The 18801-nt window shown below is 42.6% G+C and overlaps 1 protein-coding gene across 2 annotated transcripts in view; it reads left to right on the top strand.

Moving 5' to 3' along the window:
- The window catches only part of LOC129698290 (cilia- and flagella-associated protein 300-like), a 42129-nt gene that overhangs the window by 14361 nt on the left and 8967 nt on the right, over positions 1 to 18801 (top strand). The window contains exons 4-5 of one of the 2 annotated variants that reach the window (XM_055637356.1): positions 3059 to 3228; positions 5046 to 5218. In XM_055637356.1, the coding sequence (XP_055493331.1) occupies positions 3059 to 3228; positions 5046 to 5218 (343 nt within the window). The remainder of the gene's footprint in view (positions 1 to 3058; positions 3229 to 5045; positions 5219 to 18801) is intronic. The other variant, XM_055637357.1, reaches the window with a different exon arrangement.

Consider the following 18801-nt stretch of genomic DNA (forward strand, 5'->3'; position numbering starts at 1 on the left):
GATGTTAACAAATTGAAAGAAAACAATTGTTGTGAAGACTAGTAAGTTAGAGGATTGTAAAGAATTTAGAAATTCGCCAAAGATAATTTAGTGGGAGAAATTGAATAAGGTGAATGAGCTTGTGTTAAATGCAAAAACAGCTTCCATTTATATAACAAGAGATAGTTGCTGAAGTAAACATTGGTCCCATAGAAAATTAAAAATAAGAAATAAAGTGAGACTATGATCAAAACCTTGTATCTGACATCATAACAAATTGCTGAAAACTTTGACAACAGTGGAGAACCAGGAGATAACATAGAGATAGGACAAACCGAAGGATAGCTGAAGTTGTTCTTTCATTTAATAAGGGCATGGGATTAGCCAGGTAACGACACGCCAATGAGTCTTTCTTCAATGGTAGGAAAGTTATTGAAAGTCCGAAGGAGAAATTCCTGAGGGATAGGATTTATGTACATTTGGAAGACAGGAATTGATCAACAATAGTCAGCACAGCTTTGTGTGGGAGAAATCCCAGATCACTAATTTGAGGTTTTTGATGAGGTGCTAAGGTTGATGAAGAGTGGTAGACTTTGTCGATATGGACCTTAGTAAGACGTTTGGCAATGTCCCGCATATAGGCTGGTCCAGAAGGATAAGGCATATGGGATTCAAGGTGAGTCAGCTAATTGGATCCAAAACTGACTTGGTGATAGGAGCTAGACACAAAATGCAAGAGTAACTCAGCGGGTGAGGCAGCATCTCTGGAGAGAAGGAATGGGTGACGTTTCGGGACGAGACCCTTCTTCAGACTGATGCCAGGGGAGAGGATGGGACATAGATAGAATGTAGGCAAAGGCAGTAAGACTGGTGGGAGAACTGGAAATGGGGAGGGGATGGAGAGAGAATGCAAAGGCTATCTGAAGTTAGAGAAGGTGATGGGAGCAGAGGGTAGTTGTGGAATATTCATTTTATTATTGGAAGTCTGTGACAAATGGTGCACCTGTGTCTGTGATATTTATTAGCGACTTATTAGTGAAGGAGATATGGTTCATAAGTTTGCATATGACGCAAAAGTTGGTGGTGTTGTGGTTAATGAGGAAGGTTGTGTAAGATTATATAACAAATATAAATCAGATGGAATTTGGGCAGTGGGGACAAAGTGGTGGCAGATTAAATTTAATCCTGACAAATGTGTGATAATGCATTTTGGGAGTAGGAGTAGGACATATACAGAAAAAGGAAGGGCACTAAGAATGTTGTTAAACAGAAGGACCTTGCAGTTCATGGTCATTGCTCCTTGAAAGAAATAACACAGGTAGATAGGATGGTGAAGAAGACATATGATATGCATGCCTTCGTAGGTTGCGACATCTATATAATTAAAAGTCTCATCTTCACCACTTCCTGTCTGTGCTGTATATTGATTTTAGAACAACGCTACCACATATCGCTATGGTTTTGGGCCATCTCATTTACAGTTCTCCTCTGCTGAGCAGGCCCCAAAGATTTTCCCCATCGATGAAAAATAAAAAAGTTATGAGTGTTTAAAAAACCTTGAGATCCACTTGCCTGTCAATCACCACAATGAAGGTAATGCCCCTTCCGGGTGGGGGGGGGGGGGGCAGGGGGGGCGGGGGGGGGGGCAGGACTATGAAACCCCGGATGCATGGACATGACTCAGTCATTCTGCAAGATCATGAGGGAGAGGCCACGACTCTCATTCTAAGCTGTGAATCAACTCAACTGTGAGTCTGTAATGTACTTGCAATAAATGATTTGTTAGCCCTTAATGACAATGCCATGAGTTGTTTGGCCTGCTGTCCTGCCTGTGCTTGAAACTGCAATGCTTTATTAGGTCCGACTGTGTTTGGAAGAAATAAATGTTTTATTAGGTCCGACTGTGTTTGGTTCAAAAGTTCCGCTCATTTTGTGACTTCCGCTTAGTGGACAGGTCGCGCTGATTGCGTTATTTCTGGTGAGTCCAGAGGTCGCGCTGATTGCGGAAGTGCCGCTGACAGTGGAAGCCCCAAAGTGTAGATGCTGCGCTCAGCCGTGTGAGTATTCAAGAAAGTTTACCGCCGTGTGTGTGTGTGTGTGTGTGTGTGTGTGTGTGTGTGTGTGTGTGTGTGTGTGTGTGTGTGTGTGTGTGCGCATTGACCGAGCTGCCAGCCCAAAAATCCATTCGGCCCACAATGTCCATACTAGCCCTCTGAAAACCACTCCCTGCAGCCCACAACAACACGCTCCAGAAAGCCACCCCCCACTCTCACTGGCCAGCAATATTGGAATTGGTGGAGAGGTGGAATATTGCGTTGGGGGACCAGCCCTTTCGTGATGAAGCTGGGACCAAACGGGTCCCACTTAGTCTAGTAGATTATAAAAGTTGGGACATTGCAACTTCACAAAACACCTGCTGTATGGCACTTGGAGCATTACGTGTAATTCTGGTCACCATACTATCGGACGGATATGATTGTGTTGGAGAAGATTCACCAGGATGTGCCTGGATTTGAAGGACTTTAGTATGGGGAGAGATTGGATAGGAGATTGGAAGTTTATATTCCATCGAGCAAAGAAAACTGAGGGAATATTAAGTGATTAGAGGCATAGATAATTAGAATCTTTTTCCTCTGGTAGTGGTATTAAAAACAGAGGAGGATGTCATGGGATGAAGTGGAATCGGTTCCAAGTTGTTCCTCAACAAACTTGTAAATATTTGATGAACTCTATAAATTGCACAGATGGAGAGTATATTTGCAGTTAAGATTTCCTTTACTGCAAGTGGTCAGACTCCCTCAGTTACATTTCAGTGCTTCACTTTCAGGGAAAATTGGAAACTAAGCATTGTGCGTGAATTGACATAATCCATGTATATTCTATTTTCTACAGTTGTGGCTATGTCATCTGCATGACACAAGCCAATCAAATATCATATTTTGAAAAGTTCAATGTGCAGTAAGGTTGTGGTCATATTTTCCTGTTGATTTTTACATCAGTCATTTTGCGTTTAAAAAGCATACACTTTCCAAATGAATTCTTTGGCCAATGTTTCTTTTTATTTTCAATTCTGTGTCAGCAGGAGTAGAAGTTAAGAAAGTAGAAGCAGAGGAAATTCCCTGCAAGCAAGTTTCAATGTCGTTTTTTGACTGTTTGTACACTAATGAGATTGTACGAGAAACGGGGCACATTAATAAATGTCTGGATGAATTCTATGAGGATTTTGTTATTGCTGATCGGCTTCGACAGGTAAGACCTTCATGGATCAAAAATGTCATTATATGCTGGGGCCATATAAAAATTAATTCATTTTAAAAGTTTAAGCGAATGGAATGCTTCCTGCAAAAAACATAAAGCTCCCAGTTTAAGAGCTTCATTTACATTTTACTGGGGTTCTGTTTTACTTCTTGGTGTGGCTGTAAGACTGAGGCAGTACTTTGAGAGGTAATATTAATGTTTTTAAAGGTTGATTATTCCTGGTTGGATTGATAGTGTTGGTGGCAATGTTTGATGATTGGCTATTTTGGTGTTTACCTCTGCATCTTTATCATTCTTGCCTTCTTTGAAAATGCTTCTTAAACCAAGCTCTTTGCCCACGCTTTAGAATTCAAGTATGGCTTGATGCTAAATTTTGTTTGGAAACATTCCTGTAAAATGCTATTTTACCACATTAAAGTTGCTATACGAATGCAGTTTGTTGTTACTGTTTAGTTAAAGAAAGTTGCATATCACTGCAAATGAATTGTATGGTACAGTAAACTATGTATATGAAGGAACTGCAGATGCTGGTTTACATTGAAGATTGGCACAAAATATTGCAGTAACTCAGTGGGTCAGGCACCATCTCTGGAGAAAAAGAATTGGTGTTGTATTAGGTCGAGACTCGTCTTCAGACTGAGAGTCAGGGGAGAGTAAAACTCGAGGTATGAACACGTTTAGTACAGTAAACTAGTTCTTTGAGGTTTTATGAGTCTGCATAGCTGCTATTTTGATAATGTAATAGTGTGATTTATTGTTAATGCTTATTGTTTATTGATGCTGAGATAATTTATAAAGCTCCCCCGGTTTCTCTAAATTTATGGTTAATTTTTTAAGCTTGCATACGGAGATAATTGACGATTTAAATGCCAATTGGGGAGCAATTTGTCTTGGAAAACTGCAGCGTAGCAATCCCACTGACATTTCTTGAAACGAGGATTCTCCCACTGAAATTTAGATTTGTTTCTTATATTTTTTTGTGAGATAGAGGAAGGCCATAAACATCCATGACACCCAACGAATCGGTAGTCAGTTGACCTACCAGTCCACTGTTGGAATGTGAGGGGAAACCCATGCAAAATCCACATGTAAGGATAGGATCAAATCTTGGTTGCTAGAGCTGTATGGCAGCGGCAGTAATTGCAGTACCAATGTGCTGCTAGTATTTGATTGTTTTGTTGAAGCCTTAACCATCAGTGAGTTGTCTATCTGAATATCTCTGAATTTTGAAGTCCTCTAGACATCCTATTTAAACAATTTAATGAAGTGAAACAAAGGACAATTGCTTTGTTTTTGAACTCAATGCCCCCCTCATAGCATAGTTATGAAAAATGCCTATTCTTAAATAGTTGGTGTTCCGTAGGGTAAAATACAACAGAATGATTCATCTGAATCTTCTCTTCTTTCATTGCAGTTCTACATTTCAGTGCAACTCAGCTGTTTTGTATTCTGTTGCAAAATGCTTTTTCATCTTAAAATTGTGTTATTTTAAATTAACTATCATTAATCATTATGCAATACCAGGTGGAAGAACAGTTTATATCTTGTGAAATTGAAAAATAATTGCCTCATTTATCAATAAACTAATGGACCAATTGTGTAAATGAAATGAAGAGCAAAGACCGGATCCTGTATTTTTAGCTTGGAATAATAGAAAAAGTTGATGCATAAAATAGGAAAGGGCCTTTGAGTAATGTGCTGCATTATATTATGTGCCAACCATTAATCTGGCAGGTAAGTGATTGATATTTTATTCATTCCTAATTTTTCATTTAGTTTCACTGATTAGTATTCTATATTTAATTTAGGTATTACTGTTGGAAGACTCTGACAATTATCAAATATTCAGTGATACAGAACGCAAGGAATTTATCTTCCGCCTCTTCAAACATTTCTGCTTGGGGGGAATGCTCTGTCAATTTGAAGATACAATTGACTCTTATCTAGAAATCACCAAGGAAGTTTACAAGGAAATAGTCAGGTTTGTAAAAACTGTCTCAGGCTGTCTCTGTAATCTTTTAATATTACATTTGAAGATTTCAAATGCTCATATTGTCCATTAAGCACGTGTGAAAGATTTTTTACCTTCCCTTCATTCGGATATGTGCTTGGTCGCAGAAAGTGTAAAGGGCCTGTCCCACTATACGAGTTTACCCAAGAGCACACCCGAGTTTAAAAAAAAATCAAACTCGTGGTAAGTACGTAGAATATACGTAGCGGGTACGTCGGAGCTCGGGGCGTCTCTTAGCGGCTCGTAACGCTAACGGCAGGTACTCGGGAAACGCGGTAAGCTCGTGAATTTTTTTCAACGTATTGAAAAATGTCCACGAGAGCCCCGAGTACCTTTGAGCGGTTATTACTGTGATTCTCCGAGTTTGAATCAGGGGAAACTCGGGAGAACTCTTGAATTACCTCGTACAGTGGGACAGGCCCTTCATTATGTTTTGATTTTCTCTCCTATAATAATTCAATTTTCTGAAGCTCTTTATTTGAACTATTGGATGGGAATTTGCAGATATTAATTGGGTGAGTCTGTTTGCAGGAATGAGGATGGCTGGCAAGTGGAAGGCTTTCAAAAGTGAGATAGCAAGAATACAAGGGATGCATGTTCCTGTTAGGATGAAGTGCAAGTTTAGGAAAACCTGTTTGATGAGAGAGGTTCAAGCTCTATTGAGGAAAAGAGAGACATATGTCAGATTTAGATAGTCAGAATCAAACAAATCCCTCAATGCGTGGATTTAACAAGGTATCAGGAGGGTAAAAAGAGCACATGAAATGTATGAAGTTTGAACATTTTCTCTGTGGAGTTTGCATGTCCTCCCCTGGGTTTCCTCCGGAGTTCCGGTTTCCTTCCACATCCCAAAGAAGTGTGGTTTATGGGTTAATTAGCCTCGGTAAAATTGCCCCTAATGCAGAGAGTGATGAGAGAGTGAGGTAGCATAAAATTAGTAGTATTAGATGATTGGTGTTTGGAGTGGGCTGCAAAACCGGTTCCATGCTGTATCTTTAAATTAAACTAAAGTGTTAGTGTGCATTTAATAAGGTAATTGGGTGGGCAGAAAGAGGACATGAAATGGACCTGGCAGGCAAGATAAAGAAAAATTAATTGAGATTCCACATCTATCTATCTATACATAACAAAAACTCTGATCTTGTTATCTTCCGGTTTATGCGGTCTTTCTATTTGCGTAAAAACGGTTCCCCGCCCCCAAACCCACCCTCGCCACCACAATCCACCCCAGCACCCATAACTCCCCCCGCCCTCACAAACCCCCGCCCCCACAACCCCCCCCCCCCCCCCCCACACCACACCCAACCCCCCCCCCCCCCCCCCCCACACACATTTGCTAATGACATAAAATCTGGTGGTTTAGAGGACAGTGAAGATGAATATTTAAGTTTATATTTAAGTAGGAAAAACGCTGCCACTTTCGGCTGTGATTTTTGGCCATCTTACTCAGAGTCCCCTCCGCTGTGCAGGACAAGAGGGTTTTTCCCATCGATTAAAAATAAAATAGTTATTAGTGTTTTAAAAATGTTGAGATTCTCTCTCCAAAGGCCACGCCCCTTCTGGAGGGACTATAAAACCCAGAAGTGTTGAGTGCCTCAGTCAGTCTCTGCAAGATGGAGGGAGTGAGAGGGTCAAGTCTCTCATTCTGAGCTGTGAATAACACTGAACACATGTCTACTAAACTGTGAGTGTGGTTTTACTGACCTTGAGTGCCCTTAATGTGGTTTGAAATGAAGCACAGCAAATTGTTGGTGGTGGTCAGCTTGAAACGAAGCACAGCAAATGGTTGCTGGTGGTCCGTTTGAAATGAAGCACAGCAAATGGTTGGTGGTGGTCGGTTTGAAATGAAGCACAGCAAATGGTTGGTGGTGGTCGGTTTAAAATGAAGCACAGCAAATGGTTGGTGGTGGTTGGTTTGAAATGAAGCACAGCAAATGGTTGGTGGTGGTTGGTTTGAAATGAAGCAATGCAAATGGTTGGTGGTGGTTGGTTTGAAATGGCAAATGATTAAAAGTCTAAACTTGACAACTTCCTGTTTGCACTGTATATTGATTTTAGATAAAACTCGGCTGTGATTTTAGGCCATCTTACTTAGTCCCCCTCCGCTCATCAGGTGCAGAGGATTCGTCCCATCAATGAAAAATAAAATTGTTATTAGTGTTTTAAAAATGTTGAGAATCTCTCTTCTGTCAATCCGCCATGAAGGCCACGCCTCTTCCGGTGGGAGGGGGGAGGAATTATAAAATCCGGAAGTGTGGGTGTGGCTCAGTCACTGCAAGATGGAGGAGGGAGAGGTCACGACTCTGTCTGAGCTGTGAATCAACTGAACACACCGAATGTCTACTGTGGTATTTATGTGGTGTTTTGTGTGGTTTTGTGGTGGTTTTATGGTGATTTCACCCTGCTTGAAATAGTATGAAACTGCATTTGAATGTGGTGCCCTTGCACCCTGCTTGAAATGGTATGAAACTGCATTTGAATTTGGTGGCCTTGCACCCTGCTTGAAATGGCATGAAACTGCACTTGCATTTGGTGGCCCTGCACCCTGCTTGAAGTGGTAGGAAACTGCATTTGAATTTGGTGGCCGTGCACCCTGCTTCAAATGGAATTTCAAGGAATAGCCCTGAGTCAACTGCCAGCCCACCAGCCGTGAGTGAGCTGCCAGCACATCAGGCTTGAATGACTGAGCTGCCACCCCAAGAATCCATTTAGCCCACAATGTCCATTCTAGCCCCCCACCCCCCAAATGGAATTGGTGGAGATGTGGAATATTGCATTGGGGGACCAGCAGTCCCGTGTGAACATGGGACCCAACGGGTCCTACTTAGTCTAGTTATATATAGAGACATATTACTGACAGTGCTGATGAACCTGGCACAATCCTCTCCCTGTTGTTGTACCATGGACCTGGTTGAGGCCAAAGCTCTCCACTGGTGTTCCTGCAGTAAGGACACAATTAAAGTGATCTCATCACTGAACGATTCAAGTGTGGCAGTGTCCCGTGAACCTTGTGTTGGGAGGGCTAGGTAAGTGATGCATCCAATCAGCACCCAGACATGAGGTGCCAGGGTTGCATTATGTCTGATGCAATGAATGTGCACCATTGCTGGGCACCGGCTCCGTGTGTTTCGCTAGAGAAACTCCATCTCCACCCATGCAGTCATTTCAACAGTCAATTTCAGACTAGTCGAGCTTAATGAGATCAAAGTTGGGTTGAGTCAGAACAAGCTCTCCCCACAAGCAGAGTTAAGTGCAATTAAGTTTTGACTAGTGTTGAGTCAAGTTCTGCCTGAGGTTGGGTGGGAACATATATTCAAAGCATTTTTTAATGTCGTGTTCATCAGCTTTACAAGCCAATGAAACAATGTTCTTTGGAAACTTGCATTTAAAAAATAGCCTTACTTTAAGCCATTGGTATGGTTTGTTATTTTATATGAGATTTCAAGTGATGATTTGAAACAATTAGAATTGTTTAGTATTAGAATTAGTATTGGAGCACAACAATTAATGCATCGGCCAGAAATGTTCTCCACCATCTTAGCAAAGGCATCAATCTGTTTTAAATAAACAAGGCAATACTTCCACTAAGTCATCAAGAGAGAAATCTCGGACAATAGGCTACTGAAGAAACATGCTGGTTTATGAAAAAATACACTAAGTGCTGGAGTAACTCAGCAATTCAGGCAGCATCTCTGGAGAACACAGATAGGTGACATTTGAGAATGGGACCCTTCATGGAACCATGTTAAAGGCTATTTTCATGGCAATAGGTCTTTGAATATTGTTAATTTAAAATTTCAAATGCTAATTTCAAGGCAACTATGTATTCTGAGTTAATTGAGGTATAAAATTATGAAGGGCCTACATAAGTAAATATGAAAGACGTAGATGCCTTTTTATTAAATTGGAAAGGCATATGTCATCAGAGCAGTGTAAACAAGGGACATAGATTTTTTTTAATCGTTTGCGAGGATGAAGAAAAATTATTTCACTTGGAGGATGATGGATGTTTAAAATTCAAGGCCTGGAAAGTATTTGGATGTGCACTTAACGACTAACAATGTTTCTTTCCTAGTTCTGGAAGGTGTTTAGGTGTGGTAGTTCAATTTAATCTAGGGACCTAATGAATTGAATGGTCTTCTTTTAAGTCATAAAGTTTCTTTCATTTAATAAAGTGCGCTATCACAGAGTTCTTGAAGAACTCAGAACAAAGGATAAGCAAGGTAGAGTCATACCTCCTACAAAGGAAGTTAGTTGTGGTTATTGGTGGTCAATCATTTCAGGCATAGACATTGCTACTGGAATTCTTAGGCTGTGTCCAACCAACTTCAACTGCATTAAGATCACCATCTTTCCATCATGTGGGAATGTTCGTTGGTGATCGCACATTGTTTAATTCATTCACAATTTCTTCAGAAATGCAACAGATTGTCCATGTGTGTGTTGCAATATCTAGACAATATTCAGACATTAGCTGACGTGGCAAATAACTTACGCCATAAAAATACACGCAATGACCATTTCCAATAATCAAGTTCAACTATTTAGTGCACAATAACTGTTATTACTAATATAACCATTACCAGAAACTTAGCTGGAACAGCCACGCAAGCACACGAGCTACCAAGTCATATGTTTTTCCACACAATACAAGAAGGGAATGTTCTAGATTCATCTCTATTTGCCTAGAAGAGTATACCTCTAATTCTATTCAAGAAGTTTGATGCTATCTTGCACAAGGCAGCTCATTTGATTGGTTCCATAACTACTTGTTGCCTGAATACAGGCAATTCTATAATCAACTATAGAAGTTATGTGATTATAATTAATCTCAATACCATGAACAAAATTAGTTGCGATATTTGTACATCAATATTGGACATAATATTTGGCTCTTAGGATACTGCTTTGGAACTTGCCTTAGTACTCACTCATGATGCACTTTCAATTCTAGTGAGGTTAAGGTTAATTATATCTTTGCTTGATATTGCTATATTAATACCTGTTGTGAAAAAAATGCTCTGAAACAAGTTTTTTTTTAATGGAATGTGAGCACTACTGGTGACACACTGAAAATGTTATATAACTTTCACATTGAACTATATAGAATCTCTCAGTTTCAAACTGTGATAAAGTATATTTGGCATGTGCCATTCATGTCACAGCTTTTATTTATTAGAATCTGAATCTTAGGATCCAGTGCTTTTCCACACTATAACATATTCCATGTTGCAGGGAATGTTGTAATATTTTAAGGGCTAAATATTTTACCAATTAGTCAATGGTTGTAAAAGCAACCTCAAATTGCCATGAAAAGTTTGTGAACCAAAATCCAGTAAAAACAAACACAGATGTAATTTTGGGATCATTCCCACCAAAAATCAATATTATAATCTAATCCTAATATCAGGAAACTACATTGATTCTTTATATATCAATCCATCTGCAGTGAGACAGTAACTTGGCTACACATTGTCAAGGAAGTGATAAACGTTATGAAATCAGTTGCGAAGAATGTAACAACGTTATTAAGTGCTTTGTCAAGTTGCAAATGGATCAGCCATAATCTCACTAAATGGAAGAGGAGGTTTCAGGAGTGAGCTACCCATTCGGAATTGTATGGAACCTTTGAATATATTTTTATTGACTGTTATTTCTGAGTTTATTGTGATATACACAAACAGTGAGGTTCAGGTACAAAAACAAATTATATATAAATTACACATAAAATACTGCAAAACAGAATAAGAATACAATTGACTGTGCAACTAAAACAAGACATTTGTGCAAAACGCAATTAGAAACAAAAGGAATCCATGCTAGTGGTCCATGGTGTTCTGTTGTCAAGGTAGGATTTAGGGCTGTGGGGTTGGTTCAACAACCTGATGGCTATTTAAAAGTATCAATTTTTGAAGTTGGTGGTGTGCAACTAATGGGGTCCAGCACCTGAGCCTTGCTTGCGTTACCCCCAGTAGTTTCACTGCCCATTTTGTGAAAAAGACCCCGTTTACTCCTACTCTTGCTTCCTGTTTGCCAGCCAGTTCTCTATCCACATCAATACTGAACCACTTTTAAGTTTGTATACTATCTCTTATGTGGGACCTTGTCGAAAGCTTCTGGAAGTGCCCCTGTCCCACTTGGGAAACTTGAATGGGAACCTCTGGAGACTTTACACCCCACCCAAGGTTTTCGTGCGGTTCCCAGAGGTTGCAGGTGGTTGCCGGAGGTTACAGGTAGTGGAAGCAGGTAGAGAGACTGACAAAAACCTCCGGGAACCTCTGGGAACCGCATGGAAACCTTGGGTGGGGCGCAAAGTCCAGAGGTTTCCGTTCAGGTTTCCTAAGTGGGACAGGGGCATAAGACTTCTTGTACCTCACGCCCGATGGTAGAAGCTAGAAGAGGGAACAACCCAAATGGTATGGATCCTTGAGGATAGTTAGCACTTTCTAGAGGCAACGCCTCATGTAGATGCTTTTGAAGGCACAGTGAGGTCTGCCCATGATGGACCGGGCTAAGTCTGCCACTTTCTGCAGCTTCTTGCATTCATGTGAATTGGAATTAACGTACCAGGTCATGATGCAACCAGACAGGCTACTTTCTACGGTGCAATCTCGCTGGCCCTTCACTCCGCACTGGACCACTTGGACAACAAAAACTCATATGTCAGGCTGTTATTCATCGATTACAGCTCGGCATTCAACACAATCATCCCCTCCAAACTGGTTACCAAACTCGCAGAACTGGGTCTCTGCGCATCCCTCTGCAACTGGATCCTCGACTTCCTCATCCACAGACCACAGTCTGTTCGTATTGGTGGAAATGTGTCAGCCTCGATAATAATCAGCACGGGAGCACCTCAAGGCTGCGTGCTCAGCCCCTTGCTGTACTCACTCTATACCCATGACTGCATAGCCAACCACAGTGCGAATTCCATCATCAAGTTCGCTGACGACACCACTGTTTTAGGACATATCACTGATGGTGATGAGTCAGAGTACAGAAGAGAGATCGAGCAACTGTCCATATGGTGCCAGCGCAATAACCTGGCCCTCAACACCAGCAAAACCAAGGAACTGACTGTGGACTTTGGAAGGAGTAGGAGGGGGACCCACAGCCCCATTTATATCAACGGGTCGATGGTTGAAAGGGTCAAGAACTTCAAATTCCTGGGCGTGCACATCTCTGTAGATCTTTCCTGGTCCGAGAACACTAACAAAATTATCAAAAAAGCTCATCAGCGCCTCTACTTCCTGAGAAGATTACGGAGAGTCAGTTTGTCAAGGAAGACTCTCTCTAACTTCTACAGGTGCACAGTAGAGAGCATGCTGACCGGTTGCATCGTGGCTTGGTTCGGCATTTTGAGCGCCCTGGAGAGGAAAAGACTACAAAAAGTAGTAAACACTGCGCAGTCCATCATCGGCTCTGACCTTCCTACCATCGAGGGGATTTATCGCAGTTGCTGCCTCAAAAAGGCTGGCAGTATCATCAAAGACCCACACCATCCTGGCCACACACTCATCTCCCTGCTACCTTCAGGTAGAAGGTACAGGAGCCTGAAGACTGCAACAACCAGGTTCAGGAATAGCTACTTCCCCACAGCCATCAGGCTATTAAACCTGGCTCGGACAAAACTCTGATTATTAATAACCACTTTCTGCAATCAGTTGCTGGCCTTGTTCTTGTTGAGCAAGAGGTTGTTGCTGTGGCATCTCCAAACCAGGTGTTCTATCTCTCTCCTTGATGCTGACTAATCACAACCTGTGATTCAGCCAATTACAGTAGTGTCAACAGCAAAATTATTGATTGCATTAGAGCTGTGCTTAGTCATACAGTCATGGGTGTAAAGCGAGTGGAACAAAGAGCTAAGCACGCAGGCTTGAGATGCACCTATATAGATGGTCATTGAAGAGGAGATGTTATTACCTATCTGTACTGTTTAACGTCTGTGAAGGATTCTGTTGTGAAGGGTGTTACAGATGCCCGTGCCTTGGAGTTTGATGATATTCACATATACACATATTTGATGACAATGTGTAGCATAAACATTCACCGATAGCTTATTAATATAATGTCAGTAGAAGGGCGGTACGGTGGCATAGCGGTAGTGTTGCTCCCTTACAGTGCTTACAGCCCTGGAAACCTGGGTTGGATCCCGACTACGGGTGCTGTCTGTATGGAGTTTGTATGTTCTCCCCGTGACCGCATGGGTTTTCTCCCATACTCCAAAGACGTACAGGTTTGTAGGTTAATTGGCTTGGTATAAATGTAAATTGGCCCAGTTGTGTGTAGGATAGGTTAATGTGCGGGGATTAATAAGGCCAACTTGAAGACTGTACTGCCGAAATTCTACCAACATGTCAAGTGTTCTACCAGAGGGGTGAACACGCTGGATCATGTCTACACCAATATCAAGCACGCGTAAGAGCCATCCCCCTCCCCCAACTCGGCCAGTCAGATCATCTCTCCCTCCTGCTCTCTCCAGCCTACCCTCAGACGCAGTGCCAGGCCCACCATAAGATCTGTTACAACCTGGCCTGATTATGCACTCTCCAATCTACAGGACTGCTTTACACAGCCAAACTGGGACATATTCGAACACCAGGATCTGGAAACTCTCACAGAATCGGTGCTGGACTATATCAAGTTCTGCATCGGAAATGTGACTGTAGACAAAAACATACGGGTTTTCCCAAACCAGAAACCCTGGATGTCCAGCCAGGTCCACACACTCCTCAGAGCCCGCGATGCTGCCTTCAGGTCAGTGTGACAGAGCTCTGTACAGGGCTGCTCGAGCCGATCTGAAACGTGGTATTAAAAAAGCCAAGGCGGACCATAAGAGTCTAGAGTCCCACTTGTCCAAAAATAATACACGGGAGGTATGGCGGGGCATACAAGACATTACCAACTACAGAGGCTGTGCCACAAAGTCAGAAGACCTGAGTGCGCCGCTGGCAGAAAAGCTAAATTGCTTGGAATCCCGCTTTGAAACATCACAACAGCAGCACTCACCTGCTACAGCCCTGTTTCCACCCTCACCTAGCTCCTGTACTACTCCACTCACTGTCAGGGAACACGATGTCAGACGGGTGCTGGATGGCAGTGAACCCCAAGAAGGCTACCGGCCCAGATGGAGTCCCTGGTAAGGTGCTCAAAGCCAGCGCCCACCAGCTCACTGCCATTTTCACCAGAATTTTCAACCTCTCCCTGGCCCAGGCAGTTAAAGTCCTGCCTAAAATCAGCCACAATCGTCCCTGTGCCGAAGAAGTCTACATCACCAGCCTTAATGATACCGTCCTGTGGCCCTCACTCCGGTAATCACGAAGTGCTTCGAGAGGTTGGTCCTCCAGCACATCAAGACTATCTACCACCAAAGACCTCGACCCCCACCAATTCGATTATCGCCAAAACAGATCCACAGAAGACGCCATCACCGTAGCTCTCCACTCTGTGCTGAGCCATCTGGAGCAGGGGCAGAGCTACGTCCGGATGCTCTTTGTGGATTATAGTTCAGCCTTTAATACAATCATTCCGGACATTCTCATTGGTAAACTGGTCACTCTCGGCCTCCTCACTGTCACATGTGCCTGGATAAAGGATTTCCTCACCAACCGGCCCCAGACTGTGAGACTCTGCCCCCACCTCTCCTCCACTCGCAGGTTGAGTACCGGTTCCCCACAGGGCTGTGTGCTAAGCCCCCTCTTATACTGTCTCTACACCTACGACTGTAGTCCGGCCCACAACAACAACCGCAAGTCAAATTTGCTGACGACACTACTGTGGTCAGACTTATTTCGAAGGGAGACGAGGCAGCCTACAGAGAGGAAGTCCTGAAGTTGACAACCTGGTGCTCAGAAAACAATCTGGCTCTGAACACCAGGAAAACAAAAGAGCTCATTGTCGACTTCAGGAGGCACAGCACCGACTTAGCCCCCCTACACATCAACGGCGAGTGTGTGGAGAGGGTCAACACCTACTGGTTTCTCGGCGCCCATATCGCTGCTGACTACTCCTGGACAGACAACACGACAGCGGTCATCAAGAAGGCTCAGCAGCGGCTGCACTTCCTGAGGGTCCTCAGGCAAAGCACAACCTGGACTCTAACCTGCTGCTGACCTTCTACCGCTCGTCCATCGAGAGCCTGCTGACATACTGCATTACAGCATGGTATGGCAGCTGCACCATGGCAGACAGGGAGAGGCTTCAGAGGGTAACCAGGACAGCGCAGAGGATCATGGCTGCCCTCTCCCCTCCCTGATGGACATCTACACCTCCCGCTGCCTTAGCAGGGCAAAGAAGATCATCAAAGACAGCTCCCATCCTGCGTTTCGACTATTCGACCTGCTGCCCTCTGGAAGGCGCTATAGGTGTATCAAATATAGGACCAACAGTATTACGAATAGTTGCTTTCCGAGAATTATATCTACTATAATTCAAATTCACACATATTAGCACTGACTAGTTCCGCCCAACACGGACTTCCCCCATCTGTATATATGTATGTAGCGCCGCAGAATTACAGCACCTATTCCCCCCCCCCCCCCCCCCGACCCCATTCTGCTGTCTGTATGGAGTTTGGATGTTCACCCCGTGACCGCATGGGTTTTCCCATGTTTTTCTTATTTGTTTTTTGTGCTAAATTGTATGTATGCACTGAGTACGAGCAGCTTTCAGTTTCACTGTACATGTATAGTGACAATAAATGGCATATCTATCTATCTCTATATCTATCTCTGGTCGGTGCGGACTCGTTGGGCTGAGGGACCTGTTTCCGTGCTGCATCTCTAAACTAAACTAAACTCTTCATCTTTGGCATTACCTGTTATATACTGTAAAACAATATTAGCAATTAAACTTAACCCTTCCAGTATATTAGTAACTCAACTTAACCCTTACAGATTTGGCCTTTGCTGTTTTCAGTGCCACTAGTTGGCAGATTAACAGAGCTATGGGCAGGAATTTTAGTTTGTGATGTAAAAAGTTTAATTATGCCATATCTACTTATCCATTCTTAGTACCAACATCTAAGTCAAGAGTCATTTACACTAGGACCAGAACAATGAAGTTCAACTTGCTGCAGATATACGGGTACATTCAATGTAACAACACAAGAAATATATACATATCAATTATACAAAGTAAACTAGGCCATAATAATGCAAGCCTAAGTATGTAGTGGAACCTTATACAAAGTCCATAATAGTTCAGTGCTGAGGTACGGTGATGGCTAGGGTTGTGCAGGGTGTTTCAAGAGCCATATGGTTAATGGGGGAGGATAGTTTTTATAAATCTGGAGGCAACAGTTCTCAGGCTCATGTACCTTCTTCCAAGGGAAGGGTGTGTGGGGTTTTTCATGCTCCAGGTATTCATTTCCAGTGAAGCCAGTCACAGAGTCAAAAAAACAATGAAAAAGCAACTTCTAATTATGAAATGCAAGAAGCAATACAAAATATAAAGGTGGACATGTGAGGATTGGAGAAAGGTGTTATTCAGTGACGAAACCCATTTCCTTGTTCAGACCAATTGTCACCAACATGTTTGGAGATTAGTTGGAGAACCAGTGAGAAAATGCCACATCAACCAGTTCATCAAACATCCTGATGTTTCAGCTACTATGTTGTCGGTCCACTGCACCTGGTTGTTGAAATCACTGCAATGTATTGATGTATTACAGAGAAGATGGTGCCAGAGTCGCTAAATACTTTTCCAGAGGGATCTGGGAGATTCTAACAAGACCTTGCACCATGCCACTCATCAAAGATGGTGACCTAATGTTACCAGGAGAAGGGATACATGACTTGGACTGGCTTGGTAACACACCCGAGTTGAATCCAATTGAGAATTTGTGGTCAATTATCAAGGAGAGACTGAAAGGAAAGGTCTGCACCAGGAGACAGAAGCTCATTGAGGCCATAATTCAGCTGTAGTATTGAAATGAAAAAATCCTCAAACAGTCAATTTCATGCCAAATTGTATCAAACACTTGCTAAAGGACCGTGGTGGACATATAATGTACCAGTCATAATGGTGCAATAACAAGGATTAAAATATAGCCCCCCAACATGAATATGATATAGTTGGGATCACGGAGACATGGCTCCAGGGTGACCAAGGCTGGGAGCTGAACATCCAGGGATATTCAATATTCAGGAGGGATAGACAGAAAGGAAAAGGAGGCGGGGTAGCGTTGCTGGTTAGAGAGGAGATTAACGCAATATAAAGGAAGGACATTAGCTTGGAGGATGTGGAATCGATATGGGTAGAGCTGCGAAACACTAAGGGGCAGAAAACGCTAGTGGGAGTTGTGTACAGGCCACCTAGTGGAGTTGGGGATGGCATCAAACAGGAAATTAGAAATGCGTGCAACAAAGGAAAAACTATTATAATGGGTGACTTCAAACTACATATAGATTGGGTGAATCAAATTGGCAGGAGTGCTGAGGAAGAGGATTTCTTGGAATGCATGCGGGATAGTTTTCTAAACCAACATGTAGAGAGGAACCAATGAGAGAGCAGGCTATTCTAGACTGGGTATTGAGTAATGAGGAAGGGTTAGTTAGCAGTCTGGTTGTGCGTGGCCCCTTGGGCAAGAGTGACCATAATATGGTTGAGTTCTTCATTAGGATGGAGAGTAACCATGTTAATTCAGAAACAAGGGTCCTGAACTTAAAGAAAGGTGACTTTGAGGGTATGAGACGTGAATTGACCAAGATAGACTGGCAAATGATTCTTAAAGGGTTGACGGTGAATATGCAATGGAAGGCATTTAAAGACTGCATGGATGAACTACAACAATTGTTCATCCCAGTTTGGCAAGAGAATAAATCAGGGAAGGTAGTGCATCCGTGGATAACAAGGGAAATCAGGGATAGTATCAAAACAAAAGATGAAGCGTACAAATTAGCCAGAAAAAGCAGCCTAACAGAGGACTGGGAGAAATTCAAAGTCCAGCAGAGGAGGACAAAAAGCTTAATTAGGAAAGGGAAAATAGATTATGAACCGAATTGATCATGGGGAACAAGGACATGGCAGACCAATTGAATAACTACTTTGGTTCTGTCTTCACTAAGGAAGACATAAATAATCTGCTGGAAATAGCAAGGGACCGGGGGTTAAATGAGATGGAGGAACTGAGTGAAATCCAGGTTAGCCGGGAAGTGATGTTAGGTAAATTGAATGGATTAAAGGCCGATAAATCCCCAGAGCCAGATAAGTTGCATCGCAGAGTACTTAAGGAAGTAGCTGCAGAAATAGTGGATGCATTAGTGATAATTTTTCAAAACTCTTTAGATTCTGGAGTAGTTCCTGAGGACTGGAGGGTAGCTAATGTAACCCCACTTTTTAAAAATGGAGGGAGAGAAAAAGCGGGGAATTACAGACCAGTTAGTCTAACATCGGTGGTGGGGGAAATTCTGGAGTCAGTTATTAAAGATGGGATAGCAGCACATTTGGAAAGTGGTGAATTCATTGGACAAAGTCAGAATGGATTTCTGAAAGGTAAATCATGTCTGACGAATCTTATAGAATTTTTTGAGGATGTTACTAGTAGAGTGGAT

The sequence above is a fragment of the Leucoraja erinacea genome, chromosome 6 (genome assembly GCF_028641065.1).
Source record: "Leucoraja erinacea ecotype New England chromosome 6, Leri_hhj_1, whole genome shotgun sequence".
Taxonomy (NCBI): Eukaryota; Metazoa; Chordata; class Chondrichthyes; order Rajiformes; family Rajidae; genus Leucoraja; species Leucoraja erinaceus.